Source organism: Neolamprologus brichardi, chromosome 17 (assembly GCF_056152115.1).
Source record: "Neolamprologus brichardi isolate AB-2024 chromosome 17, ASM5615211v1, whole genome shotgun sequence".
NCBI classification, from domain to species: Eukaryota; Metazoa; Chordata; class Actinopteri; order Cichliformes; family Cichlidae; genus Neolamprologus; species Neolamprologus brichardi.
In genome coordinates this window covers 32,675,651-32,692,778 of record NC_142120.1, presented here as the reverse complement: position 1 = coordinate 32,692,778, position 17,128 = coordinate 32,675,651, and the positions used below count along the sequence as shown (strand labels likewise).

The 17,128-nt window shown below is 40.9% G+C and overlaps 1 protein-coding gene across 1 annotated transcript in view; it reads right to left on the bottom strand.

Annotated features, from left to right (window-relative positions):
* Positions 1-519: 519 nt before the first annotated feature.
* cachd1 (cache domain containing 1) overlaps positions 520-17,128 on the bottom strand; it is a 97,945-nt gene continuing 81,336 nt past the window's right edge. The window contains exons 20-27 of the mRNA XM_006808133.3: positions 16,674-16,834; positions 16,299-16,385; positions 14,018-14,134; positions 10,985-11,136; positions 10,294-10,455; positions 9,565-9,642; positions 8,637-8,738; positions 520-3,833 (exon numbers count right to left, since the gene is read on the bottom strand). Coding sequence (XP_006808196.2) covers positions 3,583-3,833; positions 8,637-8,738; positions 9,565-9,642; positions 10,294-10,455; positions 10,985-11,136; positions 14,018-14,134; positions 16,299-16,385; positions 16,674-16,834 — 1,110 coding nt within the window. The 3' untranslated portion in view covers positions 520-3,582. The remainder of the gene's footprint in view (positions 3,834-8,636; positions 8,739-9,564; positions 9,643-10,293; positions 10,456-10,984; positions 11,137-14,017; positions 14,135-16,298; positions 16,386-16,673; positions 16,835-17,128) is intronic.

The following is a 17,128-nucleotide window of genomic DNA, read 5'->3' as shown; positions in this document are numbered from 1 at the left end:
GGCAGGAGCTGTGTGTAAACTCATTTCAACCTGGGCCATGTGAGAGACTCATAAAATGATTTACTTTCAAGCTGCTGCTGCTGCTGCTAAATGTTGTTGTACAAGCTATTGAATTATGCTTCGTTTTTCACCCGTTGAAGAGCATCATAAACGCTGAGCAGGAATCAGAATGCCACACAGTTTAGGTGTAAAATGGACTTTATCACATTCACATTGCAATAAATCTCAATTTGATAACTTTATATGATACATGAGGTGGGGGAGGGGGGGTGACATACACATGTTCCTTCAGTACATTATTTGCATTTTAGAGTGTTCTGTATATATACTTGTTTACAACAGCTGCTAAATACTGATTAAAACTCTCCTGGAAAATAAGCTTTTAATGGTGCACTCACTTTTCAGGAAAAAAAAAACGCACGTTTAAAAGAAAATACTGTTGAGACTGCATTTGTTCTACTAACTGCTATGAGGCTGAACTGAATTAACGTACCGTAGAGTGTTTTTGGGGGGGGGGGGGGGGGGGGGGGGGACGACTTTGGAATATCAGTCACTGTTTGTGATCTGATGTCCTTGCAGGTGGGTAAATCCGATGGCATTACGAGCTGGCAAACGTCCCGGTCATGAGCGGGAACCCTAAACACGAACACGCACCGAGACAAAACGGGCACACAGTAATGTGTCAAATTATTCAGCACTTGTGCAGATGAAAGTGTAATGGGCTCACACTGAATGTGCAAATGTAAATATTCTCCTCAAGTGTCAAATGCGCCAAAATGACTGTAAATGAATACGGGCGAAAGTCTTAAGTAGCGCGGCGTAAACTCTAACCCACTACAAGGCAGCTGGATCGGTCGTTAGTGAGTGACAAGCTGTGTAGTACTGCTGTGACGAACCTACACGAGCGCACGAGAGAGAAGTTTTCTTTAGCATTTCCAAGACACAAAACACAATAAAACTTTTAAAAACTAGAAGTCTTTTAAACATAAAAAGTGTGTATTAATATCACCAAGTACTGACTTCCATCCAATATGGACCTAAAGAAAAATAAATCTCCCAAAAAACCCAAACAAAACACATCCGAGGCATCCAAAAAAAAATAAAAATGAGACACCATAAACAGAACATATCAACCCAAATATCTGAGCATCATTTGAAGCATACATCATGTCTTAACAACATAAAACGATGGAGTGTACAGGTTATTAATAGCTATTTGTGACTCCGTATTTACACTTCATAGTGAATCTCTGAAGAACAATAAACATTTCGGGACCTGAAAAGGCGGAAGGGAAAAAAACAAGACACGGATGCCGCACTGACGTGATTCGATCAGCTGAACAAACTCACAAAAGCACAGATCGGGTCATGTGACTCTTCATCTCAATAAAAATAAGTGGATTTCTTGATCAATCATTTTCACCTATAATTCTCTAATACTATGTTGAAAAATAATGCATTCAATGAAAATGTTCCTGGTGGATAGTCATCCTTTCATCACTCACACTCACACACACACACACAGAGGCACACGCACACTGAGACACAGTCACACTCTCTCCAACACAAACACACACTCACTCTGTAAAAAATACATTTTTGAGTGGTTAACCACAGAGGAGCCAACTGATGGGGTGTAACCTCTGTAAAACAGCAGCAGCATCTCCTTTTCCCTCTTTGACGAGGAGACTTCCATCTTGGTTATCTTGGGTGGAAATTTAATTCCGTTTTGTATAAAAATCCGCATAACCCTAACAGACACACACGCAGAGCTTTAGCTTAGCCTCAAAAGTGAAAGGTTGTGATAAAACAAGAAGCACTCTGCACTGGTTTCTCTTATTCAGGCAGACAGAGTGGGCAGCACTCATTCTCTGTGAGGGTCTCTGCTAATCCTCACACACCAAATTCCCAGCAGTGACGAAAGCCAGGGATTGTCTATTCTCCTGTTTTTCTTTTGGTTATGGTTTCTTTTTTTGTGCGCTGGTGTCGTCCTCGCCCAGTCCCCAGGAGGCTCAAAAAAGGGCAGCGAATACAGAAGTTCTGCCTCTCGAAAACATGACGAGATCAGAAAGAGGATGTTTTCCAGCGAGTCTGAACAGGAGCAGATCTCCCTACTGGGAGGCCGCTTTAAGGTACGCCAGAACAAGATGGTGCAATTCAACACAACAGCCCTGCTTTAACACTGATCTTTAAAAAGCTGTAAATATTGGTGATGCTTTCATAAAGAAAATACTTTCATCATAAAAGGTAAGGCTCTAGAGTAAGAAGTGTTTTCCTACTTGTGTACATGAGGGGGGAAATGTCACCTTTGACCTCAGCACGGAGAAACAGAATCAAATGAACAGTGAAATGAAGTGTCATAAAAGTCTAATTTACAGCAGGACTGTTGTGCCTGGACCAGTGTACCTCATGAACTGACCGCTGAGTGCACTTAGAAATGGGGATCCAAGGGAGATTATTCAATTGTGCTCCTGCTGAAAGAAAGTAAAAAGAAAATTTAAAAGAAAATGCAAACGAGCTGCACTGGAATCCCTCGGTCAGGTAAAAGAAATAAGAATAATCCCTGTTATATTACTGATATTCTTAAAATTCAAAAATAAATTCACAGATATTTTAAGAAAGGAAAAAAAAACTAATGAGTCCCAAAAATTAATGCACTGGTTGCAGGAAGTGGGCCGGTGTGTCTGATGCACCCCGACTGCTGTCATATTTGCGCTCCTCTCTTGAAAATCTACCTTTAATAAATAGTAGAAAAATAATATTTTCCTCTTTAAAGTGTTTCTTCTTGTGTTTCTGTGAATATTGAAGCCTTTTCTTCCTACTTTGAAGTTCACAAACATTCATGGAAAAGTCCAGATATCGTGCCACACTGCTGTGTGTCAGACCAGCAGCCGCTGCTTTGGATAAAGGCAGCTGCTTTTCAGAGAAAACAAAGAAAAAAAAGAATAAAACAAACTCCAGAGCTTCTTCATGGAGAGTAAAGTTGAAATAGAGGCTGTTTTAGAATCTCACTAGATCCAGTTCACCTTTCAAAAATGCAGTATTTTCACTCTCCTTCAGAGATGTCCCACAGTTTCCATAAATGTTCCAACCTGTGTGGAGTTCGGGATTTAGCCCTGTTTTAAAAAGGGGTCCAACATGAGTGCTTGTACTGTAAAAATCCACTGGTCCTGGAGAATAATAACAATCTTTGACCTCCCCCAAGAAGGCTTTTAGCTTCCAGTTGTGTCCCGTCCTCAGTGAAGGCCAGAAAATGGGCTCACGCAGCTTTTCTGTTTGCGTCTGAAGGCTGTTACGTGCTCTAAATCTCGAGTCCTTCAGAAAAATAACAGGAAGTCCCACTTGGTTACATCCACTGGCCCAAGTGCGGCTGCGTACACGTGTCCGCTTTTAAATGTGGTTAAATGAAAGAGGGCTCAAGACTGAGATGTTGGCACAATGAGATCTTGAAGCGTCACTAAGTCTACCTGTGGCGTCTCCCTCCAGCTGTGTGTGCGCTCTACTTACACACCACTGTCTTTTTTTATGTTTAATAAAAAACAAAAACAAAACAAACGAACAGTTCCGGTCCTTTCAGGAGGATCAGCACTCTGCGTCCACGCTGTGCACCGTCACCGCCGCTTGCAGGTGGTGCGTATGCGTGTGCAGCGGGTGGTGGTGCGCATGCGAGTGCCGGTAGGGGTGGAACTTGTGGCTGAGCAATGCCGCCGTCTGCGGGGGAGTGTCCAGGTCCAGGTCGTCGTCGTGGTTGCCAACGTCGACGCCGGCCGAAAGCGGGTCGTTGTTTCCAGGCGGATTCTCGCTGTCCTCCTGGGGGCTCATGGTGCTGTAGCCTGGACACAAAAAGATGTGCAGAGGATGGCGTTATTTCACAATCCTTTCCCTCAAAACTATTGGGCAATTTTAAAATCTTAAGCAAAAAATTCTTAAATATATGTTTGAAAGTTTGAAACTAAATGAAGAAGGCAGCGTGGCAAAGCAAAACTCAACAGTCCCTGCACACGTGGACCTGTCGGTAATGACGCCTGCGCTCCGCTTTAATAGAAATGGGAAGGCACCATAAAATGCAACAACTCAGCTAACTAATGACGCTCTCCGATCGTGAATATTCAGCACAGAAATGTTCCTGTGAGCACACGGCAGCTCATAATGTTTCTGAGTGCAGTACAAGCTATTTGACGGCACTATTTGGTGGCATTTGATGGCACATTAACAAGTAAACATTCCCCAGGGGCTTTTTTTTACTCCTTATGTTTTCAGCTCAGTTTGAAATAAAAGCAATTAAAAAAAAGACATGCATATTTATGATCTCATTCTTACACATCTCGCACACACGTTTAGCCCGAGGAGGCAGAAAAAAGGGCCGACGTGGCTGCTGGTGCACACTGCTAACTGAACTTAGTAACAGGGAAGTGCAGTCACTGAGAAACCATATGAGAAGTACGTGACATGTCGAAATGCACCGACTCCAGAGGTCACTTGTTGACTGCTTTAAGCTACCATATACTGTGGCTTTGGGTTTATTCATAAAGGGTCGTCACAGCAGGCAGCTCTTCATGTTTGATTGGGCAGATTGTTTAGACCAGTTGCCCCAAAGATGATTTGTGTCTCCTCCCTGGATCAAACCGGGGACCTTTTGGTTGTTAGGTCAATGTGTAATGATTCTCACAGATTGTGGACTGCAATTATTTGCATCCTGCCCAGCAAAGCTTCTACTTTGGGCAATTTCTATAAAATAAATTCTCTTCAGTAATTATTTCTGACTTTTCACCTAAATGGAAACGTTAGTGCAGATCCCATTTATAATCTAAGTGGATTTCACCACCCTGAAGCCCATAAAAAGCATCTAAAAACACAGTGTGTGACTAAAAATGCTTTTTTAGAGTCTATGTGAAAATAAATCCACATTCCTTGGTCCTTTATCCCCATCTTTTTCAGCTTCTAAAAAGACACCAGCCGTGCTGCTCTGTGGAACACCAATCTGTTATTACTGTTTGAGTAAATAACCCTGTAAGCCTGAGAGCCTCTATGATTATATTTAAAGAAAAATCACTGTCATTTTGGATGATGAAACATTAAACCTCCAGAGACACGCGAACGCATCTGTGGCACGCGTGCTGAAGGCAGTGGGGTTAGAACTATGTGTGTTTACGGGTCTGGCCCTGCATTCAATTTATGTCAGAATAACCATTTTCTATCTGAAAAATATCTGACACTTGAACATCTAAACCATCAGAGAGCGATCAGTTTTGCGGGGCTGCTGGGTTCATATTTTCCAGCAGCAATCCAGCTTAATATTTGCTATACCAAAGCCCAGGTCCAAGCCTACAATTACTGCTGCTCACAACAGTAATGGTAACCTACGGATGCTAAAAAGCACGTCACTCAAAACAATAAACCAGTCATGTTAGAACTCTATTAATGCAGTTTTAAAAAGTTTTTTTCATAATTTAATGCAAACGTTCATATCTTCTTATCATTACATCATTATCATTACAAATAAAGTGAAATATTTCAAGCTGTCTTTTGTTTAATGATTTTGGATTATAGCTCATGAAAACCAGATATCCTGAAATAATACCTGTTATCATTACTATTATAATTCTTATATCTTCTATAAAACAAATTCCAGCATCAATCCAGTGTGGCATTAAGGTGTTGTTTCTCATCTTCCTCTTAACAATAACCAACAACCGGTTCAGGTAAGGGAATCACTTGTATGTACGTTTATTTATACTGTTCTTTTCCTGATCCTCCAAAGATTAGCTGGCCTAAGACAACAGACAAAGACGTTCCAGACATGGAAGGTGCCAACTTTGTCACAATTTTTCCCAGTTTTCCCAAAAGCAATAACCCAGTGCTTCAGGTAAATCTACCACCAACTGTGCACTGCTGACCATTTACAGCTGCACCAGGTAGAGGATATCAAATCCTACTTAATGTCATGAGATGAAGGGAGGCCGAGCTAAACTACCATGTTATTATGCCTTGAAGATAGAATTACAATTTTTCCTCTAACAACTTTAAACAGGTGAAAAACTTGGCAAACCTGTTTGCTTTCTTGGTGAGAATTAGACAAACACATTGATACCACTCTCTCATATGGATGTTAAGACTAAAGCTCTAATAACCAATTAGCTTAGCGTCAATACCAGATAGGGTAAAGCAACTAGCCTTTGTGTCGTCCAAAGTTTATAAAAAATAAAAATAAAAAATCCATTATGGCTGTCCTTTTTTGGTCACTGCTTCTTATAAAGCTAGTTGCAAAAAAAGTTTGGTGCCAGACTTCTGTATGCAGTGATTAGCTAACTTAAGCTAAGCTACTAGCTGCTAGCTATATAATCAAAAGTTAAATTTTAGATCTTAGCTAGAAAGCAAATTCAAAATTTCAAACTATTACAAAACAATACTTTTTAATAGTTTAATCCTTACTTAAAATGCTCTATTATTATTAATAGTAATGTTAAGTGAAGTGTCTGACCTGTAGCAACATTTTAAAACTCATGCCCTTCCCTCTTTCAGTGACCAGGTAAACATGTACTTTTAAACACTGTTCAAAATTATATTTAGTCGTAAGTCATTAGTAATTAAGCTTTTTTGGCTTATAATTTATAGGTAGATTATACATAAATATCAATGTAAACAGCCGACAATCATATACGCGATACCTAATACAGGATGGGGCCATTGCCATTCTGTCTTTTCTTAAAGGTTAAACATTCCTATTCTAGTTCTAGAAGTTTGTTGGGTTACATAGCATTCAAATGTTTGAAGTACAAACAGACTGAAAATTGCCAGGTGTGTGGATTAAACTTGGAGATTATATGGCTATATGCAGCACACGTTCCTTAATGGTTGGTTTGAACTGTTGCCTGGAAGCTTATCCTTAAAGCGGACCACACAGCAAACAGAGTTTGTGCGTCATTCAGCACATTTAATGGTCTGTTTTTGGTGATCTGTATATAGGCTTGTGTGCAAGTCTGAGTGACTGAATGATGGTGGGAAGGAACCTTTGACTGATGAGAGACAAGCAGCAACTTTGAAACTAGTAATGCTTGTGTATGTGTTAAGTTATATTCGCTAATGGACTAACACCCACTCTTTCCATTATTTCTTACTCATCTTCCTCTCTCCTCCTGTCCTCTTGCCCTTGCTATTCACTTATTTCCCTCATTTCATCATTTTTGCATCTCCCCATCTCCCCACTTGTTCTCCATGTTTCATTTTACAAACCCTCCCCATCTTCAGCTGCACAAAATATTAAGACTGCTTGTGGTATTAGCCAGTTTACATCATTGCATTACACTCTAATCTTTATGGCAAGAGTATGATAATCAAATGTTGTATCAAATAAATACATCTAATCCTTGAAAAACTGCACGAAAGAGAGGTGGAAGTAGAGAAAAAGAACCACATTCCACTGTTCCTACAATCAATACTGTATGCAGCACACAGCAGACAAGCTCGTTCTGTTACATTTTAGCCCACTCTCCTCTCTTCATATTCATCCCTCTTCTCTCTGGCATCATCAGTTATGCAACAACTAACCGAGACACTCACTGCCAGGAAGTGGAGTGATGCCACATGTAGGTGGTAAGTGCCCATGTGGGTGAAACTGTCCATCCACATTGAGCGTCAGACTTGCGAGTTCTACAAATGTTAACAGTGAACATGAGCAGCTCTTCCAGAGCTAAAGATAAGAGAAAACACGGTTCAGAACTGTGATATAACAAAAAGAACAAGCCAGGAGATGCACGCAGGAACTGAGAGCTAACTGCAGATCTGTTATGACACCATGTAGCTAAAATGAATCATTTTAAGGTTTTATATTCAATAAAGTACAAACTTGATTTCATGTTACGTCGCTGCTTTTAGCCCAGGCCACTGTGACAGACTTTTAATGGGCAATATTTATCCAACATCTTCAAACTCTTGACCTTTTTCCAAGTCAGCAGAGATATTGTGATCCTCTGTGACCCTGGGGGTCTTTCTCCTAGACAATCATGTTCAGCAAACCTCCTGATCGTTCCCTTAAACTCTAACCTCCTCCTTTAAGCACAAAGGAGAAGCAGCCTTAGTGGCAGATTACTCTGAAGCGGAGCTTGCATGCAGTCTGCCCTTCACTCCCTGGACAACTCATGCAAATGAATATTTATATGTTATAGCAATATTCAAAATTTACATCTATAGCAGTATAAATATAATCTTTGCTGGAGGCAAACTCATGTGAGTAACACTTTATAAAGTACAGTATGGTCCAGTTTTGTAACCAGTGGATGATTCATTTTCCGTAAACAACATTCAACATTGAGCTGTTATACAAGACTTACACAAAATTAAGGCAACTATTACTTAAATTATCAAAACCCACTCATTACAGGCTTCCTCAGCCACCATAATGACTTAGCTTGACTGGGATTGATTTAGGCTTTTTTGCACCAACCTTCTTGAAACTGCAACTGTCAGTAAGAATCAGGAACTCTCGAAATGGTTAAATCTGTGGTTTTGTTTTGACACAGCATTGCTGACATTTCAGGTATGACTGACTCAGTTCCGCTTTCCATCAGCACTGACACAGCTGCACACAGCTTCATCGTAAATATCCCGGTTTCTGTGTGCCCAAATGGTTCTCTTACCATGGTCACTCTCTGTCCCGGACCGCCCCCAGTACCTCCGTCTCCGCTCGGGAGTGTGAGTGTGTCTCTCGATCACTGCAGCTATGAATCGAGTATTGCTGACTGAAAATAAAAGAGAGCACATGGGTCAAGAAGATGTGCACCTGTGCTGTCAAAAAGTAAGGTTCTACATAAATGTACAAAGTGTTCATGATACATTACACTATGTAGCCAAAAGTATTTGCTCATCTGCTTTCACATGCATATGAACCTCCCATCCCTAATTCATCGGGTTTAATATGATGATGGCCCACCCTTAACAGCTTCAACTCTTCTGGGAAGGCTTTTTACAAGGTTTAGGGATCTTTATGGGAATTTTGACTATTCTTCCAGAAGCCCATTTGTGAGGTCAGAAAGACAGACGAGAAGAAGAAGAAGAGTGATTTGTCACTCCAGAGAACACATCTGCTGGCAGTCCAGTGGTGGCGTGCTTTATACCATTTCATTGGACACTTTGCATTACGCTTGGTGATGTGAAGCTTGGATGCAGCTCCATCATGGAAGTCCATTCAATGAAGCAATGAACTAACCTTGAGCTAATCACATGAAGTTTGGAGGTCTGTAGTAACAGACTTTGCAGAAGGTTGGTGACCTCTGTGCACTATGCACCTTAGCATCTGAGGCTCTGTGATTCCACCATTTTGTGGCTGACTGTGGCTGTTGTTCCCAGCTGCTTCCACTGTGTTATAATACCACTAACAGCTGACTGTGGAATATTTACTAGTGAGGACTGGATTTATCAAACATGTGGCATCCTATCAGTGGCACACTGGAATTCACTGAACTGCTGAGAGAAGTGACTGGAACACCTGTATTAGATGATTTGGATGGTTGAGTGAATACTTTTGGCAATATAGCGTAGATCAGTACGACATCAGACAACACTCACTGATTCCTCTATCCTCGTGACTGTCTTCATCCCTCTCATCTCTTTCATTATCAAGGTTGGACATTCTCACCGACATTTCTGAAGCGACGTGGAGAAAAAGAAGAAGAGTAAGAATGATGAAAACAAACACATGCATGTGGGAACTGTAGATATTCAGTAGGCATTAGGCTTCACCCCAAAAGCTGCAGCTTAAGTTGCCATGTATATGTGTTTTTGGTGAAAGCACTGACACCTAAGTACACAAAGTTGAGTAACTCTGAATCTATGAGCCAACTGTTCAGACTAATACCGCGTGATAACATAGCCACACTCTCCACTATCTATTCCAGGTTGTTTACCAAACTGCCAGACTGAAAGTGACTTGGACTGAGGCGCTTTAATGAGGTTGTAATCTTGTTTGATGTTTTTGTCAATATTTCTGTGTAATTACACAAATCATACAGAAGCAGCAGCTGCTGCTGTGCTGATGCTAATGTCAGCTGTTTAGCTCCAGCGGCACTCGCCAGTTGCTGTAGCGCTTGTTAATCACATTCCTTTAAGGCTGTGTTTTTGTCTGTTCTTTTTTTTTTTTCTTTTTTTTTAAGAAATTACATCATTTAAACTAAAATAAACATAACAAACATTGTAGTTCTTGTAACTTTTTTTCCACTTTCACAGCTCTGAGATTCTCCACAGCTTCACAAAAGGTGCGTGACAAAACAAATATGGGAATTTATGCATTAGTCCTACCCTGCGCAGCTAGCGGAGACATGTGCTGGTGCGAGCGCCTGTGAATCTGGTGTCTGTATGCATACACAGCCAGCACCAGCACCATGATGCATCCCATAATGCCCCCAGCGACTGGACCCACAGGGGCGCTCTTGATCATGTTCAAAGAGGCTACCTCCTCATCTGCAGAAAAGAGAACAGACAGAAGGTTTTCTTTTAAAGAAGTCACAAAGGATTTCCGATGGCTCAAGTAGAGACAATACAACAAGCCAGTATCAAACAGCTCGGGCTCAGATCCTCACTCCCGCTGAGATGCTGGTACATTTTCTCCCTCGCTTCTATTCTCTCGTCAGTGTGAAGTACCACTGAAAAAGCCTTCGACTGCAGGAAGACGGCCAATTCTCCTTCCAAAGAAAATTACCAGGCAACGGAAAAGTTTCAGGGAAAACTATAAATATAAATAAAACTGTTGTCTTAAGGACCTGAAAGAAATTATTTAAGTTTGACTTCTTGTGCTGTTGCTTTTTTCATCACTATGAAGGTGAAGGAATATGAGTATTCAATAAAAAGGCCTCATAATGGTTCATGATGGTGGGCTCAATCTACAACTCTAAAACATTTAATAAATATGTTGATGAAGCCGAGGGTCCAAAGAGGACATATATAATAAATTGGAAAAAAAAATCTCAATTTCTTTGGGTAAAGAACTCACCCATAAGCCCCAAGCCATCTGCATAGGGACTTTTGGCACCAACAATGCCGCCGAAACACTCCTTCTGCAGGGCACAGTAAGGCTTGTCGAGGTGAGTCTTCCCATCACTGTCCACCATGCACCACTCGCAGTCCAGCACGCCGAAACAGTCACTGGGGACGCAGAACACAGATGTCAAGCAGTTGATACATTATATTACAGTTTGGCAATAACATGGAAATAACAGGGACTGACAATAATGAGGTAATAAAGTAATATACACATGGAGCTACCTGATTCTACAAGCCCTTGTGAATAAGGGAGCAGCTGAAAGTACAGTCGGTACTTGTCTGACTGTGATTCATAAAAAGCATTAATCAGATTTATGAATCTAATATAAGGATGAAATTTTTTGCAATAGTGTAGTGCGAGATAAAAAGAAAAAGTAATACTGACGAAAGATACTTCAGTAGCAATGAAGCAAAACTGTTCAGCAATAGTAGAGTAATACTTTGTTACGATATGATAAAACTCAGTGCTTGAGTTGTAATGAGGTTATATTGGTGCAATAATGTATTTCTTTTATATATAACTATTATTACCTAATAACCTGATAGTAGGTGGATTAGACCGTATTATACAACGCAAAAAACCCCCCCAAAAAAACAAAAAGGAAAGAATCAAACTGGTTACTACCTTCAAAATAAGATTTCTCAAAAGGCAAAATAAACAATTACTATATGACAGCCCTCAAAAGCATTCTTCCTGTTGCTTCCAAGTGAAATAAAAACAAAAGTTACAATTTATTCATTTCATCTGTTATCTGGAAAGTCATTTAATCATGTAAAAACCAGGTGCAATACCCGTTACTACTGCAATTTCTCCATAATGCTCCAAAACAGATGACGACATAAAGTGTCATTACAAATAATTACACATAAACTGCTCAAAATTTAAGGAACACTTAAAAACAAAAACAAAAACAAAAAAAACACATCAGATCTTACTGGGGGGAAGAAGATTATGCAGCAAGCTGGGCCATTTTGCTAAAATGTTTAAGTTTTGCAGCAACTCAAAATGGTACTCTGTGGTTCGCCTGACCCTTATGTGCTGGTATTCATGCCTGACAATGTAACCAATTACACCAGTGCAGGGTCTGACAATCTAGGGTTTCATTCTGATACCTAATGGCAGTCAGGGTGTCATTGTCTAGCCTGTAAAGGTCTGTGCGTCCCTCCATGGATATGCCTCCTCAGACCATCACTGACCCACCACCAAACTGGTCATGCTGAACGATGTTACAAGCATCATAACGTTCGCTTCAGTTTTTCTTCTTCACAAGTTCCCAGTGGTGGACCTGCCAATTCATGTATTCTATGGCAAACACCAATCTGGCTCCACAGTGCTGGGCAGTGAGCACAGGGCCTTCCGCAGGGTTAAAGGTCTGCCACCTCCCTGTCCAGCTCTCCTGGAGTAACTCCCTGTCCAAGTCAGAGGTTTCTACCTGTAAAACCATTCCTTCTTTTGGGGGTTGTCTCATTGTTGCCCCTCTAGTGAATCTTTTGTCAATTGTATCAACACCAAAACAACTGGAACTTATTAACCCCTCTGCTACTTAAAAGTTTAACTGACTTGACGCTGTACTCTTATCAAAAGTGTTCCTTTAACTTTTTGAGCACTATAAATTGCAACCTAATGTCCACTATTACCATGGTTTTTATTTTCCTTTCAGTCGTTCTGATAGCTCCCCAATTAGACTCCTGCTTGATTGCCTTAGCGATGTTAAGTCATGGATGGCTCTAAACTTTTTAAATTTTAATGAACGTAAAACGGAAGCCATTCTGTTTGGCCCGAATCGTTCCTCTGATATCCCTGATGTTGACCTTGCTGCTCTGACCCCTCACCTGAAGAGCTCGATTACCAATCTTGGGTTAAAAATCGACTCTGCGCTTATTTTTGAGGGCCACGTGAATGGGGTGGCGAAATCATCATCTGATCAACTCAGGCGTCTGTCAAAGGTTAAACCGTTTCATTCAAGGCATGATTTGGAGACTGTTATCCACGCTTTTATAACCTCACGCTTGGATTATTGCAACTCCCTTTTAATAGGGGTTGGACTGGGCACTCTGACACGCCTGCAACTAGTACAGAATGCTGTGGCACGGTTTTTATCTGGTAGAAGGAAATTTGAGCACATTACTCCGGTCCTGGCCTCCCTGCTCTGGCTTCCAATTGAATTTAGGATTCATTTCAAAGTTCTTTTATTGGTTTTTAAATCCTTAAATGGTCTGGCACCTGCATATTTGTCTGATTTGCTGAAGCCCTATGTCCCCACTCGTTCACTCCGGTCAGCTGAGCAGCCGTTGCTCTCAGTCCCCAAATCACGGCTGAAACTGAGAGGAGACCGAGCGTTCTCTATCGTGGCTCCAAAGCTTTGGAATAATCTTCCTCTTCACATCGACATCAGTGCTGGTTTTTAAATCCAAATTGAAAACGCATTTTTATTCGCTGGCTTTGGACTCAGTGGTTAACTGATTTGTATTTACTTATATATTATTGTTTTTGCTATGTTTATTATTTTATTGTATTTATTAACTTATTGTGTCTCTTATATTTCTATTGTTCAGCACTTTGGTCAGCCTTGTGTGTTTTTGTCTATGTTGTCTGTGTTTGGTTTATTCATTTTAGTAACATTTGACCACAATTAATAAGCATATTAGTGATATTATAAAAGCATGTCATCTTAAAATGCTCTTTATTTATTCAACAGCAGACTGTATCACACAGCATCATGATTCCAGGATAAGCAGTTTAAGGAGTCAAACACTTAGTGATTTGAGAAGTTAATATTTGCAACTGCCACCTGGTGGTAAACCAGGTGGCAGTGTGGTGTTCATTTGCATCATTATGTACAAATTATTTTATTGTAAATATGGCCTTTTTCATATTATCTTTATGGGTTTGTGTTGCTACCTTTTGTCGGTCACTGGCTCTCTATCACTGTGCCGTTACACCTGTCAAAGTGTACCAAATGTGCAAAGTTGGTGTACGTACCTGCTGGTGTATCTCTGGCTACAGCGGGTGTTGATACACTGGGGCAGTGTGTCGTGCAGGCTGGGATCAATCACATTCAGACTGACAGGCTCTTGATGCACCTCGCAGCTGGGATTCCTAAGAAAAATACACCAAAAAAAAGACATTTTCTTGGTCAAAACACAAATCAACTACATTAACTAGACAATATAAACCCGAATCCTACCATTAAATATGATTAAACTGGGGAAAAAAGATCATAAAAAAATAAAAATCAAAGCACGAGCACACAAAGAAATGTCTTCACCACGTCAATCAGCTCTAAAGAGACACACGTCGATGCTGCCAGACAAATACAGAGGGAAAAAAACTGACAGTGGAAAAAATTTAATTGCACGTCTTCCTGAAATAAAGGAGAAATTGGCATTTTAAACATTGACATGCTGTCAAAGACTGCTGATGGCTGATGAAAGGAGGTGAGTGTAATAAGGGAGAGAAATGTGAGAGGCACTGTGAATGATGGATGGGATGCAGAGTGGCTCAAACAGTAAAGGAAAAGACCTGGAACAGAGAGTGATGCAGCAGGAAAGCAAGAGATATAAAAGTGAGAAAACACCCACAAACATTTGCACGGGAAGCTTTCAAAAAGTTTGAAGCGTCACGCACGCACGTCTGCAAAACACGTTGAGGGAAATATGACAGGGACTCTTAACTTAGAAATGAAGAAAGCAGGTGGCCTTTAAAACACCACATGCAAGCAGGAAGGCTGGAGAAATTAATTTTACAGTCAAGAACCCTTTCGTCCCATTCCTTTAAATCTAAGATCAAAGCAGCGTGACTTTAAAGACAGTTTTGAAGCACTTCTGGCATAAAGGGAACTGAGGGCTATGTCTTACACCAAGCTGCATCACTATTTGACCAAGAAGAAGAAGAAAAGAGGCATCATCTGAAAGTTAAGAACCAATAAAAAAAACAAGTCTGGCCTCAAGAGTGACTGAACTTAATCCTGATAAGATGTGGGAGGATTTTCTCAACTACCTTGCAAATAGTGTGGCATAGCTCCCTCTAGAATGACTAATGCGCTCTCTGGTGGGTATCTCACTGCTCTGCAGTCACTGGGTAGTTCAGTATGCAAGCCAAGCATGTTTTCCCAATACTGTCATATAAAGGCATCTTGTGTAAACATTGACTGTTTTCTATGACATTATTTTCAGATTCTGTAAGCGCTGAGGTCAGCTGTAATTTCTTTCTGCTGTTATTTGTAACTCATCTTCGGTGATTATAACTTTTATCATGTAAATATTATCGCAGATGTAATGATGTACCTGCAGTAATGTGAACACGCCGGCTGCTTCATTATGTACATCCGTGGAACTGCAGTATAACACAACTATCTAATCTGCCAGTCATGTGGCAGCAATTCAGTGGATTTAGCCATGTAGTCATGGTCACGATGATGGTCAAATTGAGCATCAGGATGGAGAAGAAAGGTGGTTTAAATGACCCTGAATGCAACATGGTCCCAGACAGGCTAATCTACCATCTCTCTGTTTACAGAGATCATTCGAAATAAAGAGAATATCCAGCGAATGGCCAGAAGACTTCTTCAAGCTTGTAGGAATGGAACAGTTTACTCAAATAAGGACTTGTTACAACCAAGGTATGCAGAAGAGCATCTCTGAGTTGGGCTACAGCAGCAAAAGACCACACTGAGTGCAGCTCCTGTCAGCTAGGAACAGGAAGCTGAGGATGCAAGTGACACAGGATCACCAAGATTGGACAACAGAAGGTTGGAAAAATCTTTGGTCTGAGGAGTCTCAGACGACATTTATGCTTGATCCATCCTCCACACCCTATCTGAATATTGTTGCTGAACCAAATCGCTTCATGACTACAGTCTAAGGATCTTGGAAAACTTGGAAACTACGATAACCTGGATGACTGAGAAGCTTCAAAGAGATATTTATGACTACAGTGTACCAGTCGTCTAATGGCTACTTCTAGCAGGTCAACACAACATGTCACAAAGCTCAAATCATGTTGAACATGACAGTGAGTTTATTGTACACAAATGGCTTCCCAGTCACAAGATTTCAATCTTTTCAAACCCTTTCAGATATGGCCGCACGAGGGATTCACGATTCTGCATCAACTGTGTGATACCATCATGTCCAAATGGACCAAAATGTCTGAAAAATATTTCCAGATTTCCAGAATATTTCCAGAACCTTGTTGTGTAGTGGCATGAACAGTTCTGAAGGCAGAAGGGGTAAAGTGTATGTGCTTTAGACAATGTACCCACCTGTTCTCAGCATTGGTGAGGTTGCCTGTACACTCATTGACCTCCAGAGGGCACTCACAGGGACACTCGCACTCATTCTGCTCCATTCTGAACAGCAAACAGTTAAACAGCAGGTCAGTGAGAAACTTGTGTTCACAGTTTGATTCAAACTTAATGTTTGCTTAATCTTTAAGCAAATTCCTTGACTGAAAAAGTCACTGTGTGACTCCTGAACCTGTGCAAGCTGCAGCATCACTGCTGCATCAAACTATCAAACTCTGGGTGTTGGATTTGTGCAAACAGACCCATTCTTATTTTTCAACAGGAGCATTACCTTATGTTAACAAAGCATTAATGTGTCAGAGAGCTAAACGGTAAAGAGAATTCGGTACTGACCTGTGGCAGTTGAGGCACAGCCGGTCTACCGTGCTGCAGGCACAGAACGCCAAGGAGTCGCACGTCTCGTTCACAATGCCGGCAAAGGCGTTGGTGCCGGGGATTCTGGTAAGGCGGTATTTAGAACAATGGCTACCATGGACCAGGTTGGTGAGGTCCCCCTAAAGGAGAAAGAATTGGAGAGGTCACTCTAATCTCTACATTGCTACACAAAGCCATGGAAAATCAATATACTTTTTAATCCTCTTTAAAAAAAAAAGGTGAGAGAAACTTCAAAACTGCACATATTAAACAGAAACTTTGAAACAGAAAGAGAAGAAGTTTCTAATAGTCTCAAAGTGCTTTTTACCCATGTAAGGATGGGCAAGATGGATCGACTCAACAGAGTCACAAATAGCAAACAGAAGTTTGCAACAGCACGTACGACCACAAGATGGCAGTGTTACACTACAAGA